A 21,557-nucleotide genomic window follows, 5' to 3' on the forward strand; every position below is an offset into this window, starting at 1 on the left:
TGACTGGAATTCAAATAAAAACTTAAAAAGCCGGAGTTTTACATCTGTGTGACTACTGCGCAAATAGGATTTAGAAAATCATACTCCAAAAAGTTGTCGTGGTCCTTTGTCGCCAACTCTTCCAGCACCCTCCATCCCTCGTCTGCCCAACTCCTGGCTGTTTCCTAGGAGGTGGTGGTGTGTTCTTTGGGGGTAAATGGAAGGCGGGACCTGAGGGGATAATTCAAATTGGTAGGCCGAACTGACGGCCTGTGCACAACCATAAGATGGGAGGAGACTCTCCGTGCCTAGCTGGCCCAGGAAGCAGAGGCGGTTAAAACAGCATCTCAGTCTCAGCACTCTGGACATTTTGGACTGGATCCTTCTTTGCCGCGGGAGCTGTCCTGTGCGCTGCGGAGCGGTGAGCCGTACCCCTGGCCTCTACCCACTAGATGGCAGTGGCGTCCCCCAGGTTGGGCAACCAAATCTGTCCTCAGACTTCGCCAAAAGTCCCTTGGGGCAGCCCTCCCTCCCCGCCTTTCGAAGCACTGAGTTGAAGCATTTCTCTTCCAGTGGCCCTACAGGACCACTGCCCGTTGGGCCCAGAAGCTTCTTCCCCTTTCATCTTCCTGCCAGCCCTGAAGATTTCACTTTCATTTCCCAGCCATCTGCTCAGGAGGAGTGGCTTCTGGCCGACCCAGCGCCTGTTTGGTGAGGAAATGCTGACCACGCCTGCCCTGGCTTTTCTTCACCACTTAAATCAGGAGCCAAGACTCCCTGCTGGGGCTTCAGGGTGCTTGGGGAAGTTAGTGGGGGGCAGACGGTGGGAGACGCCAGAAGGAAGGTACGACAGGAAGGGATGTGAGTTTAGTGTGTGGCCCAGAAGTGCCCTGAAGGGAGGAAAAGCCAGTTTGCAGACTTCCTGCTCTGAGTACAGACAGAAGGCAGCCTTGAATCTGGTGACGGGTGGCCTGGAGAGAAAGGAGCGCCAAAGAGGTGGGGAGCATTGTTCCTTTCCTGGAGGGGCCCTTCTTTCTCCAGGCTGCGTCCACCCTCATCCCCTTACTGTTCTGGAGTTTGAATTGCCTGCCTCGCTGAGAACTGGAATCCTTTCCCTCTCTCACTCTCTCTCTTTCTCAAAGATGAACAGAAAGTATCTTCTCTTCTGCCCACCTCTACCTGCTTGAAGAAAAGCTGGCAGAAGAGGTCCCTGTGTTCCAGAGGTTTGAAAGCCCAGGCTCCTAGAGCAGAGCACAAGACAAATTGGAGTTTGGGGGGCATGCCCGGGCTCATATTGGAGCTGATTCTCTCATTCCTGCCGGGGGGAACCAACCGAGGGGCCGTCTCGGGCCTTCCTCTCCTGCTGGCCTGGGGGGTGATGTGCCTGCCACCTGCCTCCCTGGCCCCCTTACGCCCTGTGTCCTTCCGAGTGCCAGTCCCAGGGGTCTCTTTGCACTGCCCTGCATAGGCCGCTGTCCTCTTCACCTGCCTTAGGGCTCTTTCTCCATCATTCCTCCTCCGTAGACACCTCTTTGCATGGTTATCTCAATTCCTTAATATTTTTCTTCGTTCAGAGCTAATTAACAGGAGCTGATTATTGCTCAGAGGGAGTCCAGAGGGGGCCCCTGGGTGGCTCAGTCGCTAAGCGTCTGCCTTCGGCTCAGGTCACGATCCTAGGGTCCTGGGATCGAGCCCCACATCGGGCTCCCTGCTCAGCAGGAAGCCTGCTTCTCACTCCCCCTGCTTGTGTTCCCTTTCTCGCTGTCTCTCTCTGTCAAATAAATAAATAAAAATCTTTAAGAAAAAAAAAAAATGAAGGAGCCCAGAGATCCAGTGGTCTTGCTAAGACATTTGCTCCATGACTGACAGTGATGATGTCCCGTCTTAAGCTCACTTGTGAGCAGTTTTCACGTTGATGGGTTTGTTACATGCCTCCTGACACATGTACATCCTGTACGCCTACTTTTCAGAAGTCACTGTTCCTGTCTTCCTGGGGGGATCTATGCTTTACTCCTGGATGGGGTCCATTTCTGCCCAGATACTGATTGTCCCCCAGGGTCCAAAACAAAGCCCAAACCCATAGGATGAAATAGATTTATTTATTTATTTAAACAATTGATTCATTGGAACTAAAGCTGCTTGTGTAAAAAAAAAAAAAGTGCAATGAATATGCATTCAACATGGAGTAAATGTTAAATACATAGAAGAGCTTACAGTTGAGCTGGGGAGAGATTGTAAACAAACAAATAATTGATATGTATACAAGAAGGTGACTAATAGCATGAGGTAACAGTTTTTAAGTGTCAAAGGTAGTGACCTCGTAAAGGCCTTGCAACTATTAAGTAGTTTTCCTGAAGGCCTCCTTGTGAGGAGATATTTGAGTAGAATCTTAAGAATATGAGGGATTCAAAGGCTTTAGCATGGGTTTCCTCCCGGATTGAAAAGAGGCCAGTGTGGGCTGGGGCGGAGTAGGCAGAGAGGAGAAGGAGGTGGCCTCAGGGGTTAAAGGCTGGAGGGAGGAGGTGTGTCATGTGGCCTGACTGGTGGTGATGACGACCCGCTCACACAGGACGACACGTATCTGAGCACAAGGGTGACAGGACTGGTGTCTGCTCTGAGGAGAACTCTAGTCAGCGACATGAGAACAGCGATGGCAGCACACTGAGGAAGGGCAGTGATAGTTTCAGGGAGAACCATTACCCAGAATCCACGCAGGAGACGCAGGTGGCTCCTGCCAGGGGGATGGCAGTGGAAATGGTTGGGACTAATTTGAAGAAAACACTCTTAGTCAAAACATCTATAAATTTTATGCCCTGATGATCCTTAGGAAGATCTTGTATGAAAATTGTGGAGTTGAAAGCTTTATTAAGTTGTGTAAATTGCAGCTATACCTTTAAGCCCAGCCCCAAATCATTTGGAGAAACTAAAGAAACAAACCTTTCTCTACTCACAAACTATTCTGTATTTAAAGTATAATGGCTGAGTCATGTGAGTAATACACTTCCCATTCTCATCACAAGATACACTAAATAAAACTTTTACTAAATTTGAAATATGCAAAATTTGTAAGTGAGCTTTCAAAATGGCAATTAAATGAACATTTTCTCTGTTTTAAAAAAAAAAGAAAAGAAAAGAAAACACTCTTAGTGTCTTCTGATGAACTAATGAGACTAGGAGCAATTTAATAAAAGTGGTCCTATGTTACAAAATGACTTTTTTTTAAACGACTTTTTAAAAATATTACTTTCTAGAAACATATTTACCAGAGAGCTAGAGCTCTTGGAGAGAGGGTCATGAATGGGGCGTTTTTTTTGGGTGGGGGCAGGCACAGATTTAGCCCTGGATTCTAAGGAGTTGCTGAAGCAGGAACTCTCAATATAGAGTTATGGGGAGGGAGCATTGCAATATTTCTGAGTTCCCCAGGTCTCTCCATGTCAAGAATAGGTCTGACTTTCCCTAGGGGCAATTCCTGGCCCAGGAAACCAAGAGAAATGTCTAGGATGCTGTCTAAAACTTCAAAGAACATCCTTCCCTGCACGCCACTTCCTGGAGACACTTTTATTTTACTGTGTGACCTGCAGAGAGGCATAGAGTTGCATTTTCATGGGTCCTGATGTTAGGAGAAAACTCAAGTGTAGGTTATGTGTGGCCGCCAGTTGACCTGGGACTCCCATCAGGCAGATACTGCTTGTATTCCCTCCCTATCTTCCTGATCACTGCTGGGTTCTCGGGGCACTCTTGGGCACCGGTGGGGTCACTGCCCATGTGTGGGGGCTCTGCCTCCTTTGTACCTTTCTCCTTCTGTGACCAGTGTGGTGGCAGCTGCTTCAGCATCAACTTCTTGTAGCCCCACTGTGAACATGAGGTTTATAACCCCATAGTAGGATGCAGGGTCCACTTCCCCATAGACTTGAGATGTTTCTCAGCATTGGTTGGATACTGAATAGAATGAAAGATAACAGAGCACCCCATGCCTATGGTTGGCTTATAGCTTCAGCTGTGAGCAGGGGTGGATGTTATCATGTCCTGTAAACCCCTGGTGTGGCCAGTCATTAAAGCCTGATCTGACCATAGGACAATTTTCAATATCTGTACCATTGGCTACCATAGATCACATTGACCAGTCCACATTCAGCTTTATCTTTCACCAGGTTCACTTACTGGATGATTGGAGAAGTGAACATATTTCTAAACCTAAATTTATCTCCATACAGCTTTCATCATGCCCCTATTTTCTCTTTTTAGAGCAAAGGGGAGATTATGGTTTGTTACGAACCTCAGTTCTTTCTTTATCAGACCTTTTCAACTGTGTTACTTTCCTAAGGTTTTATAATCAATTATGGCTTCAAACCACAGGAATTTATTCTCCCACAGTTCAGGAGACCAGAAGTCAAAAGTCAAGGTGTTAGCAGAATTGGTTTCTCCCGTAGGGACTGAGGGAAAATCTGTTCCATGTTTCTCTCCTAGCTTCTGGTGGTTTCCATCAGTCCTTGGCATTCCTTGCCTGGTTGCTGCACTGCTCCAGTCTCTGCCACCATTGCCACGTGGCCTTCTCCCCTGTATGCGGTGCACCCTCTCCTCTTCTTAAAGGACACTGGTCATTGGATTGAGAGCCCACCTGTTCCAGTATTACCTCGTCTTAACTTGATTACATCTGCAAAGACCTTATTTCCAAACAAGGTCACATTTACACAGGCGATGCCGATGTGGGGGATAGAGTTCAATCGTTTAAAACAAGTATCATGATTAATATCTACTGAGATCTTCCTTTTTTGGTTTTTTTGTTTGTTTGGTTTTTGCCTCACAGTTCCTTGTCCATCATAATGAGTCCGGGTTCCGAGGATCAGCAGCGTCTCCATGCTGCCACCCTGTGATATGCTTTCTGACTGACCACCAGGAATAATTTTAGGTTTGGTTTGTCATTCCCACTCATGTGACTTAGCAGGACGGAAACCAGTCAGGTTCACGTAGCTTAGCTGGGGCTAAGCTAACCTACGGGACAGGAGATGCCGCACAGCAGCATGGCTGCCTCACGTGAGCTCTCAGTGAGGGTCCATACAGAGGCATAGGAGGGACTGTATGTCCTTCATCCGGTCATTTGTAAGAGAACAAGACCACGTGGTATGTATGAAACTAACATAGCTTAGGTAGTCTTGGGCCGATAGACGGATTACCTCGTAAGAGCCATGAACATAGCTTCCAGCCCCCTGCCGGCAAAGATTTCATTACACGAGTCACAACCCACTTGTGGAAGTGGAGGTCTGTGCTTACCGAAAACAATAAAAATAAAACAGAGTGCTAGGAGAAGGTAATGTTCATGTCCTTTTTACGGCAAGAAAGGACTGAAGCCTGATGATGACCCGTACATCCAACCTAACTCCCAGTTCTGTCACTTTTATCTGACCGTCTCTCTCAGCCTTGTCTGTTTCTCAGTCCCTCCAGCAGCTTGTCCTACAAGCTCCCAACACCGATCCCTGCTCTTTGGAGAGAGGCTGTCTCTTTTACATCATTTAGGAAGGGCCACATTTTTGGTCCCTGCTGGCATATTAACGCCAAAAGCCTAGCAACTATCTGCATACCGGCCATACGGGTATTTTAAGACCTGTAGAAGATGTTGTGTCTTCCATCAACAAGGCATTCATACATGTGACTTCTTCTCTCTAAAATATGTTTTTCCTCTTTCTCATTCCATACCCCTTCTCACAACTTTTAGTTCAATCCTTACTTATCCAAGGGGAATATCTCGGATATTCTCCTTTTTGGCAAATTACTAGTTCCTCCAAAACAGGCACCCCTGGGTGGTAGTGTTTCTCACACCTACCAGACCTCTGAAAAAGGATCCTGAGGACATTGTATTCACCCTAATTCAACTTACTGAATGAAATAATCTTTATGAGCTACTTCATTCAATTTACACACTTCAATAAAGTACTCTATTTCCCAAGGACTTTTGTGTAAAGAATAAATAGGTCAAAGTGATTTATAAATTGTAACTAGTTCTACAATTCTTAGTGGTAAATTCCTTCCCTACTGTGGCATTTGTTTCTGTGAGTGTCTCTGGGAGTGAATATGAGAGAATGGAAGGGTTCTGTATGGGACAGGTATATGTGGAGGTAAGCATTTCTTATGTTGAAACTATATCTGTGGTCCCAATGTTTACCTATTGGAAAACAGATAATTAATGGAACAAGAAGATGAAATGCTGATAAAAAAGAGGTCTAATCACCTATGGAGAAATGAGGAAGTTCTTTATATATTCATCAAAGGTTGTGTTCCTGTGCATTCTAGCACTAGGGATACAGGAGTGAATAAAAACAAAGTGCCTAATCTATGTGTGGATTGTATTTTAGGAGTAGGGTATTTAAGGAAAAGATATCATATATATCGTGATAATAAGAAAAGGATGACTAATGTGTAGTGAATGATGTATTGGTAATTGTGCTATAGATAAAGTAATCATTGGGTCCTTCTTTTTTTTTTTTTCCCATTGGGTCCTTCTGATGAAATGATATTTAAGGAGAGAGTTGGATGAAGTATAAGAGGAAGTCATACAAATATCCAGGGGTGGATCATTCCAGGCTTAAAGAAGACCAAATGCGGAAGCCTGAGGCATTAGCAGTTTACCCAGGCCACTGAATTTTATTTCTGTTTTTTTTTTTTCTCTTCTTTTTTGTCCTTCAACATTTCAGTTTTGGCCAATCCTTAATATCTGCACAATTAAAAACCTTTTTACTACTGCCATTCTTACCTCATCCCCTTTCAATCTGCCCAGCCATCCAGGAACCTTTAAGCAAGAAGAGCTCCAGGAGTTAGGACAGGAAGAAGCCAGGGGAGATGTACTAAGGCTTTAAAAATCCTGAATATACAAGATGAGGTGTCCTGTCCCATCTGCCTGAAGCTTTTGACAGAATCCCTGACTCTAGACTGTGGCCACAGCTTCTGTCAAGCCTGCATCACTGTGGACACCAAGGAGTCAGAGATCAGCCCAGGAGAGGAAAGCAGCTGTCCTGTGTGTGGCATCAGATACTCACTTGGAAACCTATGTCCTAATCAGCATCTGGTCAACATAATGGAGAAAATCACAGAGTCCAAGTTGAACCCAGAGAAGGAGCTGAAGAGAAACCTCTGTGTGCACCATGAAGAGAAACTCCTGCTCTTCTGTAAGGAGGATAGGAAGGTCATTTGTTGGCTTTGTGAGCGGTCTCAGGAGCACCATGGTCACCACACATTCCCCGCGGAGGAAGTAGTCAAGGAATGTCAGGTAGGGCCCAGGATGGAGGGAGAGAGGAGGAAGATGGTACTTGGTGGGAAATCTCACCTTTCCATCCTTCTGTACACAGCTTGGCACCATGGTACTGAGCCCTGTAATCTCCTTTCATGTATGTCTCTTACACTATGCTCAGCTTCCAATGCCTGAAGGACATTTCTGTGTATTCCTTCCACTTACATAAAGAATGAGCCTTGGGGTGCCTGTATGGCTCAGTCAGTTAAGCCTCTGACTCTTGGTTTCAGCTTGGCTTGTGATCTCAGGGTCATGAGATCCAGCCCCACATGGGGCTCCAGGCTCAATGGGGAGTCTGCTTCCCCTTTCTCTCTTCCTCTGCCCCTTCTCCCCACTCTCTCTCAAATAAATAAATCCTAATAAAGGGAGGGAATGAGCCTAGAGTCTAGAGCCTAGACTCTTGGCCAAGAGTGAGAGGTTTTCCTTTTTTTTTTTCCCCTTTTGTTATATGAGTGGAGAGCTTGGCTCTCGTTGTTCCCCTCAGCAGAATGGTTGCTCTTCAACATTGCGGATTGGATGTGGAAAGAGTGTCAGTAAGAGTATAGGATTTTTCTTGGGACTGCAGAATCAATCCTCTATGAAAAGAGAGAATTAGGCTACTCTTGGTGAGGGATGGTGACACCCAGGAACAAAGGATGTATTCTCCTTAGGTTTTCTTCTGTATCATAGATTCTAATCACAATTTCTGTAAACTGGTCTCTTCAGGGATCAGCCTGATTTCTTCCCCATTTATTCTTTGCTGTGAAAGCTCATAGATTGTTGATGAGTCCTGATGTGAGTCATCTGATGTGACTTCTCTTTCACAGGAGAAGCTCCAGGCAGCTCTGGAGAGGCTGAGGAAGGAGCAACAGAAAGCTGAGAAGTTGGAAGCTGACATCAGAGAAGAGCGGACTTCCTGGAAGGTAGGAAGAGACTTTCTAAGGGGTTTTTGACACAGGAATCTTGGCAGGACCTTCAGTCCAAATCACAAGGAAGCCCCTTCCTCTTTGTTCCCTGACACAGAATGCATCCAGAAGCCATTTGATTAGTTCTCCTCTTTGTCCTGTCTCTGTTACGTTGAGGGCTGGAGAGTGGACATGTTACAAGTACACACAGGTATCTGGAATTGAGAATAAAGACAGACTCTTCGGTGAGGAAGGATGGAAAATTCTGTCTTCCATTCCTCTTTTCCAATGAGACTCTGACACTTCCAGTGAAAGACACTGGGCAAAAGACCAAGATTTTCCCCAAGGTTCAAACTTGGAAGTATGGTAATGCGGGGAGGTGTGAGTGTCCAATACAGCCATCTGCAACCTAAACCTCACTTAGGTTTTACATTTCATCCCAGGGTTGGCCTAGATAAGACAGTCTGAGGCCTGTTTACTAAAGGGAAAATAGTAGGAAAAATACCCAGCTTTCCCAAAAATTGCCCCTGTGCCTCCATTTCCCTCTTGGGTAGAACTCAGTGAAAAACTATGTCTTTTCTTGGCTCCTAATCCCTTATACACTAGGTTTTCAGGCAGATAGACTCTTTACCTCTCTTGTTTGTCCAACCTTGCAGTTCCAGATACAGACTGAGAGACAAAGGATATGGACAGAATTCGATCAGCTTAGAAACATCCTGGACAGTGAGGAGCAGAGAGAACTGCAAGAATTGGAGGGAGAGGAGAAGAGGATCCTGGATAGCTTGGCTGAGGCTGAGGCTGAGCTGGCTCAGCAGAACCAGTTGGTGAAAGAGCTCATCTCAGATCTGGAGCATCGCTGTAAATGGTCAACAGTGGACCTGCTGCAGGTAAGAGGAATGCCGCACTCTGGAATTCTTGAAACACAGTCTAAGCTACCTTCTTTTCTGTGTCCTTGGGCTCTGATCTTGGTGTTGACACTAAGAGGTTCCTTTGGCTTTGTGGAGCCATTCTTTGTCATCCATTCAAGATATCATGGACCATCGAATATAAGCATTCCAGGGGAGTGTCCTACTTTATTATTTTATGAAGTAAGGAAATACATTTGACCTTGGAGAGAAGATCCATGGTATCCAGTGATATTCTCTAGACCCCTATTATCTGTGATCCAGTGTTGGATAATTTTCAAGTTCTTTTCATTCATCTTAGCCATAGGCAAATACATGAATTTTCAGGTATAAGAAATTTATCCCTTTTTTTTAATTAAAAAAATCTGTATTTATTATTACAAACTTCTCTTGTTAGATTTTTTTTTTTAAACATGAAGAGATAGAACATTGAGCCTTTTCTTAGGAGGATGGGCAAATATATGGATAGGAAGTATTATACTTGAGTGGTGAGAGTCTGTGTGCAAGTGTGTATGTGAGTTGTGTGTGTGCCAGAAAGGTTGCTGGTGTCAGGAAAGCATGCTGGTACAAATCTATAGACACTTGAGGCAACAATTAATTAAAATTTAAAGTTTTTTTTTTTGAAGCTTTAATACTGTGACTGTGATTCTGAGCCATGATGTATGATGGTCATTCAGGGAATTCCAGACTTTTCATAGTTTTTACCTGATTCCCTATCTTTTTCCTTTTCTTTTCTGGATTTCCAAACACTTTTTTTTTTTTTTAAATTCTTGATGTCAAGCAGAAGGATAATTGATTTTCACATGTTGGCTTGTTTCCTTTGTCTCTGATGCTTGTATCTTAGTTTTCTCCTTTTTTCTTTTTTTCAGTTCCCTTGACTTTTTTTCTTCTTTTTTGATTTCAGATTACTCTGGGGCAGAGGTCACAAAATCTTTTTTTTGTATCGGAATCACCTGGAGTGCTATAAAAACCTTAGGTCCTCAGACCCATTGTAGTAATGTAGATTTTGCATTTTTTAATGCATTTTGCATTAGGATCTCTAAGTGATTATAACACTAAACAAATTTTAATAAAATCTACAATAGGTCTTTTCAACAAATTAGGCTGGGAAAACAGAATATCCACATGCCAAAAAATGAAGGTAGACTCCTACTTCACACCATATACAAAAATTAACTCAAAGTAGATCAAAAATCTAAATGTAAGTAAAAAGGCAAAAATTATAAGACTCTTAGGAGAAAGCATAGGTATAAATCTTTGTGACTTGGGATTAGGCAATAGCTTCACAGATACGGCACCAAAAACAGAAGCAACCAAAAATAAAATAAATTGGAGCTCATCAAAATTGGAAACTGTTGTGCTTCAAAGGACACTATGTACAAGTGAAAAAACATCTCACAGAATGCGAGAAAATATTTTCAAATCATATATATGATAAGGTTTAGTATTCATGATATAGGGAAAACCTTTTACAACTCAACAATAAGAAGACAACCTGGGGCACCTGGTGGCTCAGTCAGTTAAGCATCTGACTCTTGATTTCAGCTAAGGTGATGATCTCAGGGTCCTGGGATCCAGCCCCTCATCTGACTCTGTGCTCAGCGCAGAGTTGGCTTGTCCCTCTCCCTCTGCTCTGCCCCCCCCCCTCCTCCTGGCTTATGTGTGCATTCTCTTTATCAAATAAATAAATACATCTTTAAAAAAAACAAAAAAAGACAACCTAATTTAAAAATGGATAAAGAACTTGAGGGGTGCCTGGGTGGCTCAGTCGGTTAAGCATCCACTTGTAATTTCGGCTCAGGTCATGATCTCATGGGTCAGAAGATTAAGCCCTGAGTCAGGCTCCACACTCAGTGTGGATTCTGCTTGGGATTCTCTCCCCACTCAGTTGCTCTCTCTGTCTCAAATAAATAAATAAATCTTTTTTAGAAAGGGACTTAAATAGATATTTTTCCAGAGAAGATATATAAATAGTAAATAAGCACATGAAAAGATGACTGATATCATTAGCCATCAGGGAAATGTAAAACCAAAACCAAAAAAAATGGACAATACCAAGAGTTGACAAAGATGTGCAGAAATTGGAACTTTCATATATTGCTAGTGAAGTTGTAAAATGGTGAAGCTATTTTGGAAAACTGCTTGGCAGTTCCTCAAAAAGTTGAAGATAGAGTTACCATATGGCCCAGAAATTCCATTCCTGGAAATGAAAACATGTCCACAGCTAAACTTGTATACAAAAGCTCATGGCAGCATTGTTCATAATAGCTCAAAAGTGGAAACAACCCAATTCTCCATTAACTGAAGAAGGAATAAACAAAATGTGTTATACCCAAACAATGTAATATTATTAGGCTCTAAAAAGAAATTAGCACTAATAGATGCTACCACATGGATGAACCTTGAAAATATAAGTGAAAGAAGACAGACCCAAAAGGCCCTTATTATATGATTCCATTTATATGAAGTCTAATTGATAAATCCATAGACACAGACATTAGGTTAGTAGTTGCCAGGGACTGTAGAGGAGGCAGGAAATGGTTGCTACTGAGAGTAAGGTTTCTTTTTGCAATAATGAAAATGTTCTGGAATTAAATAGTGGTGATGGTAAATATACATAGTAAATATACTAAAACCTACTAAATTGTGCACTATAAAAGGTGATTTTTTTTTTTTTTTGGTATTTTGTTATATCTGAGTAAAAACAAAAACTTTGCAGGCTTATTCCTTTTCCCTTGTTTATAGTTCATCCACAAGCTCTTCACAACTCTTTCTATTGCCAACTTCACAAAGACTCGTGTTTATGTCACTTTGCCAGGCATCTGTTCTGCTTAAGCCAGCTTAAGTTGGTACCTGGTTACTTGTAATAAAAACGGTGCTCAGTAGATAAATGTTATACATTTTGTGGGATTAACTTCCCACATTTAGATAACAGCTTCAAAGAATGACAAATGGGCTAACCAAGGAATTTACTCTTTTACTAGATTAGGGAGTTTGGATGTTCCTTTCCAACATGTTGAGATATATGCTATTGATTGTGGTGCTATCCCTTCATAACCCTGTTTCCTGAAACTCTTAAACAGCTTTTCTTTTGTCTGGATCTTCATTATAGTGATTTGGATGGGTCATTTTATTATATGCCTATTGTTTGCTAGAGGGACTGTTGTTTGCATGAGGGCTACACTCAAAACTGACTGGGAAGAATGAGCTAACAGAGAAGTGCCAAACCTGAAAATGGATGAAAATTTAGATGAGATATAGAAAGGAGGCACTTCTGTTCTTAATGTTTTTGTAATAGTATTATTACATTGGGCCATTTTTGTTTTTCAAATTTTGTAGCATGACACATGAGTGAATGACAATAGGGAGTTAAATGATGGAGTGAACATGGCACCTATCATTTTTATCTGTTCAGTATCCAGACGGATACTGGAAAACTGTTCCAGTATTTTGTTGTTGTTACCAGCAACACCTGGGATTTCTTTCTGATGAAACACAGCATGTCTATTTTTATCCATGTACTTGTTTGGGGCTAAGATAATCAGCATCAAGGAGGATGCATAGGTTAATCTTATGTAAATTAGTTTATCTAATTCCTGTATTTCCACAGACTACACAGTTGGGCATTAGAAGTTGGGCATATGACCCAATTTTGGTCAGTGGCTCGAGGCATCAGAATTGTATTGTCACTACATTGAAGAAAATTGTCCTTTTGCCTGTGAATTATATCAGTGAAAATAATTTAAACCAGGAGATTTCAAGTTGCTATCAATTAAAGTCTGAGAATAAAGTCAACAGACAGGGAAGAAAAGAGAATTATGAGACACAGAAAAGCCACATATATGATAGCATTTGAGCTTCCAGATCCACCTGTGACTGAAATAATATTTCTCTGTCCACATGTTATTTTTGGGGGGGGTGGCAAGTGGGGGGTAGTTTAAGGCAATGTTAGGTGGCTTCTTTGTCATATACAACCAAACTATACTAATCCAGGGATGCAAAACCATTCCTTTGTTTTGGTTAACCCAGCTGGTGGCATTTAAGAGTAAGGCCAAATATATTTATATATTGTTGAAAACAAATAAATCCATAGTCGTGATGATGTGGAAATGCAGATTAGCCAAAAGAAGTTAAGGATGTGGAATGGACTGGCTTGGTAGGGTGTTTTAGTGTTTGAGACAGGGACTAAGTGAATATTGTTACCGTATTTGACAAGTGGACATAAGAGAGGACACAATATAGTGGGTGAATAGTAGGTTATATTTTAGATATTCTGGGCTTTTGGTTAGTGTTTCTTCATTGTGTATTATATTAGCCTGTATACGTGATTAGAGACAATAGACCATGATTAGATTATATAAAGTTTGGGAGCAACAGCACCTGCATGTGAGCTGAAATTTAAGAAGTGGAAGAGGTTCCATAAAGGCAGTGTATGGAGCAGAACTTTGCTATATATAAACTATGTATTCTGCAAATAAAGAGAGTTTTACTTCTTTCCAATATAAATGCTTTTTATTTCTTTTTCTTGCCTAATTGCCTTGACTAGAACCTCTAGTACCACTTATTTATTTTTTTTAAAGATTTTATTTATTTATTCGACAGAGAGAGAAAGAGAGAGAGCACAAGCAGGGGGAGTGGCAGGCAGAGGCAGAGGGAGAAGCAGGCTCCCCGCAGAGCAGGGGGAGCCTGATGTGGGACTCGATCCCAGGACCCTGGGATCATGACCTGAGCCGAAGGCAGTCGCTTAACCAACTGAGCCACCCAGGCGCCCTCTAGTACCACTTTAAATAGAAGTAGTAGGAGTAGACATTCTTGTTTTGTACCTAAGCTCAGGGAAAAATCATTAGGTTTTTCATCATAGGGATGATGTTACGAGTTTTTCATAGATGCCCTTTATCAGACTGAGGAAGTTCCCCTCTATCCCTAGTGGGTTGTTATTATTCCTTTTTTGTTGTTTTTATCATGAAGGGATGCAGAATTTTGTCAAATTTTTCCCGTGTCTATTAAAATCATCACGTCGTTTTTACCTTTATTAATAACAATGAATCACATTAATTGCTTTTCTTATGTTAAACCAAATCCCATTTGACCATGGTGTATATATATTCTTCCATATTTTGTTGGATTCCGTTTTTTAATATTTTGTTGAAGTTTACATCTATATTCATAAGAAATACTGGCCTGTAGTTCACTTTTCTTGTGATGCTTTTGTCTAGTTTTAGCATCAGAGTAGTACTGGTCTCATAGAATGAGTCGGGTATTGTAACCTCTTTTTCTATTTTTTGGAAGAATTTGTAAAGTGTTTCTATTATTTCCTCTTTAAACCTTTAGCAGAATTCACCAGTGAAGCCATCTAGGCCTGACTTCTTAGCAGGAAGTTCTTGATTTCCAATCTAATCACTACATGTTTTAGGACTATTCAGATTTTCTATTACTTCTTGAATCAGTATTGGTAGTTTCTGTGTTTCTAGGAATTTGTCCATTTCATGTGGATTATCTAATTTGTTGGCATACAATTGCTCACAGTCTTTATATTCCTATTAATTTTTGTAAAAGTCGGCAGTAATGTCTTCCCTTTCGTTCCTGATTTTAAGATTTTTTAAAATTTATTTTTGAGAGAGAGGGAGAAAGAGAGAGAGCACGCAAGCAGGGGGAGGGACAGAGGGAGAAGCAGAATCAGACTCCCCGTTGAGCAAGGAGCCTGAGGCGGGACTTGATCCCAGGACCCCGGGATCATGACCTGAGCCGAAGGCAGACACTTAACCAACTGAGGCACCCAGGTGTCCTCATTTCTGATTTTAATAATTTGTCCTCTCTGTTTTTTTCATGGTATGTCTGCATAAAAACTTGTCAATTTTGTCGGTATTTTCAAATAGTTCACCTTTGATTTCTCTGATTTTCTCTAGTGTTTTTCTTTTCTTTCTTTCATTAATCCTGCTCTAATCTTTATATACTCCTTGACTCATGTTTTCTCTCTTCTTCCTAGGACATGAGTGGAATCATGAAATGGTATGTATGATAGGTGACCAAGACTGGTGCTTTTGTGTTATGAAGAAAGGTTTGTAGCCATAAGAATGTTCTGATGGTCAATCAGAATGAAAAATATTCCAAATCAGGGAAATTTGGATGTAGAATTATTTTAAATTGCTGATCATTGACAAGGATTTAAGTGTTCCCCATCTAAGGAGAATAGACCAGATTCTACGGTAGTGAATTCAGTGGTTGGAGTTCACAGAATTAGGCATGGTAAAGGTAATAATGATCACGGATTTCACTATCAGACTCTTGTGACTTCACTTTGTCCTTACGCTCATTTCTGTATTCCATAGGTGCCTATCCTATCACATGGAGGGCTTCATCAAGCCCTAAAATAGGTTATAGGGGCAGCCCTTTATATTTACTTTGCTTACACGGAAATATAAAAGACCAGGTCATTCTACAAGGTTCTGTTTAGTTTTTCAAAAACAAACCTGAGCCTCAGGGTTAGTGACATTGACCTTGGTGCCATAACTAATCTCTTCCTCGTCACACATGTTAGAAAGTTACATGGGAAAGTGTAGTTCTTGTGGCTTAAGTTGCTAACCGACCTGACAGAATTAAATTCCTTACAAACACAGGAAATTCTAACCATTTGTAGTTCAGCGGTCATAACTTCTCCTTTGCCAAGTGTTTTCAACAGAGCACCTGAAATTTCAAATGTTATTTGTGGGTCACACCACTGGGTTTCAGGCTTTGGATGAGGGCACAAGCTCACAGGTTCTCAAAAAGAGACTTATGGTTCTCACATTATAGCTAGGATCTGCAGCCTCACTACTTACTGATCTATCTGCCTGGAAAGACACATCTATGGCCTCCATGAAAGACCACTGTGATGACTTTACCACATATTGCATACCTTTTTTAGAGGTAGCAAAGGCTTTTTCTACATGTTATTTCATCAAATTTTCTAGTATGTCCATGAGGTATCAAGAAAAAGGTTAATTATTCCATTTTACGAAGAATAAACTGTTTATTTAAGGTGAAGACATTCCCAAGGTTACAAATAGTAAATGAGAAGGTAGACATGAGCACATTTCTTCTGGCTTCAGCATCAGGACTCTCCCTTCTTCCCAACTCAGGCTTCTCAGGGAGAAGGGTTCAAGTGCATCAGTGGCATGGAAGGAGAAAAAAAGGCAGTTGTTTTGGAAGGGTACAAGGTAAGAGATGTAGGGTCAACATTTTTGTCATGCCTAGGAGTGAGATCTGGACACTGAAGAAGCCAAAAACTGTTTCCAAAAGACTGAAGAGTGTATTCCATGCTCCGGATCTGAGCACAATGCTGCGCACGTATAGAGGTGAGGAGAACCAGAACGGGAGGGTGGATGTGGGACTCCTGTGGTGTCAGCGACTAAATTGGGGAGCTGGCGTAGTTTCAAAGAGAGGAGAGAAAGGAGGAGGGTATTCAGAGAAGGAGGGATAGTGCTGAGAGAGATGTGGTTATATCTAAGGGGGAATGGCAAGGTGCCTAGTTCATCATCTCTTTCACCAATTCATAGCCTCACAGGGCTCCCGTTTGCTGGCCCTACTCCAGAGAAGAGATAGGTATTGGTGCTTCATCATTTGCTTCCAATCAACATCACTGAATCTCTTATCGTTTCAGAGCTAACACGTGTCCAGTGCTACTGGGGTAAGAAGAAGTTACTGGTTCTTTAAATCCCTGTGTTCTACTACCCTTTCATAAACTTGTGATTTCAGTGTGATTTCATGACCTTAGCTCCATGTGTTTATACATATAATATTATATATTTCTATATGTATTTTAGAATATATATATATGAAATACATTTCTCCAGTGTTTTACCCCCTCCCCAATCCATCACTACAAGCTCTACCTAGTCACTTCCCACTTTCCCTCTTCACAATGTAACCAGATAAACCTATCCGCTATTTTTCACCTGATCTTACAATTTTTATTTTTTTTCTGCAGTGGACATCACACTGAATCCAATCAACTTAAATTTAAGCCTTGTCCTTTCAGAAGATCAGAGAAAAGTGATGTCTGTGCCAATTTGGCCTGTTAAGTGTACTAATTATGGTATCTTGGGCTCCCAATATTTCTCTTCAGGGAAACACTACTGGGAAATCGATGTGTCCCAGAAGACTGCCTGGATTCTGGGGGTATACTGTAGAACACGTTTCCGTAATATAAAGTTTGGCGTTAGACAAGGCACAGTGCATCAGAATGTTTACTCCAGATACAGACCTCAATGTGGCTACTGGGTTATTGGGTTACAGAATAAATTTGAGTATAAGGCCTTTGAGGAGTCTTCTACATCTCATCCCAGGGTCTTGACTATTTCCATGGCTGTTCCTCCCCATCGTGTTGGGGTTTTCCTAGACTATGATGCAGGCATTGTCTCATTTTTCAATGTCACAAACCACGGGTCACTCATCTACAAATTTTCTAAATGTTGCTTTTCTCACACTGCTTATCCATACTTCAATCCTTGGAACTGTCCAGGCCCCATCATCCTGTGCCCACCACGTTCCTGAACCTTCTTAGCCGCTAACCCACTTCTGTGTAGAACCTCTTGTCCTGGGGCTCATCTACACCTGAGCTTACCTGCACTCTTCCGAACACCTCTTCCTTCCCTTCTCCTTTTATTATAGAATGTCTTTGTACAATGCATGTATTCTTTCTGCATGTATTGAAATGAACATGCAACTTTTGCCCTTTTGTTTCTCATTTAATTCAACTACCTTTATAGTTTTGTTATTATTGTATTTTCGTAGTTATTCTGTGGTTTATGCCTATGTTGTTAGTACCCTGATTTTTTTTCACAGATTATTGAGGTTCTGTTCATTATTTTCATATTGGATAATTTACGTTAATCTACTTTTAAGTTCACTTAGTCTTTCTTTTGTGATCCTGAATTTCTCTTAAGCCAGTCCTAGATTATTATTTGGAGTGATTGCAGCTTTTAGTTTTAGTATTTCAATTAACAAAACTATTTTTGTTTTTTGACATTTCCTATTTGCTCATTTTATAAGCATATTTTCTTTCATAGCCTTTACCCTAGATATGATAGCTGCTGTGAAGTCCTTGTCTTCCTTGTTGTAAGTCCTTATTGTAAATATGACATCTGCATTATCTTGGAATTGATCTCCACTGATTGCCTTTGTCCTTGAGTATGGACCACATTTGTTTCTTTGTATGTTAAACAATTTTAACATGTATCTAAAATTCCCCAGGGGGAATTGTGAATGGGATGTAAAGATTCTGGGTTCTGTTTATTTTTCTGAAGAATATTTTTTTTCAGGCATTTGGTTGAACTCAAATTTGAAATTGTCCCCTGAATTTGCAGAAGCTGAAATCTCTGGTCAGTTCTTTTAGCTCTATTTGGGCTGCTTGGTGTCTGCCTCAAACATGTGTATTTCAGAGAGTTGCTCAGTGTGTATGTACAATTTGAGATTTCATCCTCTGGATCTCTTTTTTACAGACATTGTCCTACCATTTTTCAGCTGTTGTGATAGCTCCAAATCATTCTTCTTGCTCTTCAAGCTAATAAGTCTGTATGCCGCTGAGTTTTAACTGTTCCACTCACTACCAATTGAGTTTTGCTTTCAAATAAAAAGCCATAAAACCAGAAAACTCCTCCAAGAGTATTACCTTCCTCCAATTGTCTATTACACTCTAGGTTCTAAGTGTTTTATCAGTCTCTAGTGCCTTCATTTTTTTTGTTTGTTTTGCTTTGTTTTTATAATTGTTCAAAGTTTATAGCATTGATATATAGGTTATGGGTGCTGCTTTGTTAGAATATATACCTCCATTTATAGAAACAGAACTTTAGTTTTTCTTGCTCTGGATAGTCTAAGCTATAAGTTCAATCGCTGAATTTTAGTGGTTTTTTTCCCTTTTTTGTTATACAAACCACCAGATTTTATTCAAAGTGATTATGCCATTTTGCATTCCCACAAATTCAGAAAGGGAACAATGATGGTATAGGGTTGGGTGGTCAATGCCGAGATATTAAGAATAGGTGTATTTTTTGGTACATTTGGTTGAAACTGAAGAGGATTGGAGAGCTGAGTCTGACTGTGTGATGAGTACAGCATAGTGGTATTGATTGCAGTGTTCAGAAGGAAAGAGCTTCCTTAGCCAAAGACCTCTTCTCTGTCTGGTACTTCTTCCTTTCCCAATCCCATCTAATGGATATTAGATCCATTGTTTTACTCCTCTTCCTCTGAATTGCTTAACTGACCCCACATCCTTGGTTAATATCTTGGGACTGTGTTATGAGAGCTGAGAGAAATCAGTGAGGAAATCAGGTCTCATCAAGATACCTGAAAACTTGAGCAAGCAGAATACTTGGATTTACACTTCTCTCACCATGCACATTTTTTTCACCAGAGCTGAATATGTTGGTATGTTCCATATTCCAGTTCAGTATATTCTGAGTTACAGGGAAAAATAAATCTTTCTTAGGGGTCTGTATTTTCCCTCCAGCCATTACATCTCCTACTTGGAGAGGAATCTAATGAAATATCCCCTGCTTTGACCCATGGATTTTCAAACACTTTCCCATTTGAGAAAACCATAGAGTAAAGCAAGAGTTAACATAGTTAAAGTGTGTTGGTGGAGACAGATTAAACACCAATCCAAGTAAACCTTAGGAAAAAAACAGGAGATAAAAAAGTTGATTAGTATTTGTCAAAAAGTGGAAACAACCCAAGAGTCCATCAATGGAATAATAGAGTAGAATACTACTCAGACATTAAAAGAGTGAGATCTTGCCATTCAACAACACAGATGGACCTTGAGGGTATTATGCTAAGTGAAATAAGTCAGAGAAAGACAAATAACATAATGATTTCACTCATATGTGTAATCTGAAAAACAAAACAAGCAAACAACACAAAACTCATTGATACAGAGGATCAGATTGGTGGTTGCTAAAGTCCAGGGTTTGGGGGTGGGCAAAATGGGTGAAGGGGATCAAGAAGTAAAGGCTTCCAGTTATAAAATAAGTCATGGGGGTATAATGTATAGCATGGTGACTATAGCAAACAGTATTGTGTTGCAAATTTGAAAGTTGCTACAAAAGTAAATCTTGAATGTTCTCATCACAGGAAAAACATTTTTTTTCATGACTTCCTATGGTGATAGATAGTAACTTGATTTACTGTGGTGAATATTTCACAATGTATACAAATGTTGAATCATTATGTTGTACACCTAAACTAATATAATGTATGTTAATTACACTTCAATAAAAAATTATCAAAGGGAAATCATACATATGTTATTGATACCAGAAGAATAACTGAAAATTTTTAAAGATTTGATTTATTTACTTGACAGAGAGAGAAAGAGAGCAAGCACAGGCAGGGGGAGTGGGAGAGGGAAAAGCAGGCTCCCCCGTGAGCAGAGAGCCCAATGCAGGACTCAATCCTGGGACCCTGGGACCATGACCTGAGCCAAAGGCAGATGCTTAACCGACTGAGGCACCCAGGCATCCCAAGAATAACTGAATTATATGATATGACAGCAACTGTGTTCACAGCAAGAATGGTAGACTAGAAGTATGATTTATCATCAAGATGTTCCATTCAATTAAAAATATTTTTATAGTTATATATCTGCATATCTATCAGTCCTTATTTGCAATAACTTCTAATAGATTTGAGGTAATAAGCAACAGAATAGAGAAAGTCCCTCACTGACTTCATGAAACTTACAGTTGGGGGTGCAATGTGAGGTGGGTGATTACCACTGATAAGATCAGTAATAACATTAGGTTTCCCATTGCACTTCTCTCTCTTGCCTTCCACTCACGCATTTTCATTTTCCAATTCAAGGAATAGTGACTGAGTCCTCACCTCTAGGAGTAACCCCAGTTTTAGAAACGACTTCCAGAAAAATTCTACAAAGAAAGCCCTAGACAAAGAGCCTATGACGTGTTCGTGGGCCACCTCCCAGGCTTCTGGACCAGTTCCGCACTGAGAGCAGTAGAGAAGAGAACTAGGCCTGGCTCTGCTCAGGGATGAAAAAGATACTTTGAGGAAGACAATAAAGGAAAGTCAGAAAGTTCTTTGAAGCTTAACAATTTAATGTTTCAGTATAATAGTATAGGATTTCTGCATGACACTCCATAGAAATTCCTAGCACCCTGTCCTCCCTAGGTTTGAGAGGCTTAATGGGGTGATGGTTGCTCTGCTTTGCGGTTTCTTTGGTGTTTTCTAGTCTTACAAGATTTGCAAGTTCAAACTCAGGGATCTACTGCAGTTCACAAACAAACAACAGAAAAACTAACCTTGCTCATCCTTCTTCTTGGGCCATTTCTGCCACCCAGAAACTGAGCTCACCTGGGAGACAGCTAGAAGAGCATGTAGGAGGAATTTCCATAAGGGGCATCCTGACAACTTTTAATAGAACAAAATGAGGGGCACCTGGGTGGCTCAGTAGGTTGAGCATCCTTCTCTTGATTTCAGCTCAGGTCGTGATCTCAGGGTTCAAGCAACAACAAC

At 41.1% G+C, this 21,557-nt stretch overlaps 1 protein-coding gene across 2 annotated transcripts; it reads left to right on the top strand.

Annotated features, from left to right (window-relative positions):
- The first annotated feature begins 533 nt into the window (after positions 1-533).
- Positions 534-20,371, top strand: LOC113914832 (tripartite motif-containing protein 34-like). Of its 2 annotated transcripts, none has more exons than XM_035722655.1 (8): positions 534-690; positions 6,752-7,240; positions 8,068-8,163; positions 8,802-9,032; positions 15,037-15,059; positions 16,284-16,384; positions 16,690-16,716; positions 17,017-20,371. In XM_035722655.1, the coding sequence occupies exons 2-8, from the start codon at positions 7,049-7,051 to the stop codon at positions 17,580-17,582; spliced, it is 1,236 nt and encodes a 411-aa protein (XP_035578548.1). In that variant the 5' UTR covers positions 534-690; positions 6,752-7,048; the 3' UTR covers positions 17,583-20,371. The 2 variants fall into 2 exon arrangements, with proteins under 2 accessions (XP_035578548.1, XP_027436196.1); XM_027580395.2 differs by lacking the exon at positions 534-690 and adding an exon at positions 785-975.
- Positions 20,372-21,557: the final 1,186 nt, after the last annotated feature.

This window comes from Zalophus californianus, chromosome 11, assembly GCF_009762305.2.
Source record: "Zalophus californianus isolate mZalCal1 chromosome 11, mZalCal1.pri.v2, whole genome shotgun sequence".
In the NCBI taxonomy this organism is placed as follows: domain Eukaryota; kingdom Metazoa; phylum Chordata; class Mammalia; order Carnivora; family Otariidae; genus Zalophus; species Zalophus californianus.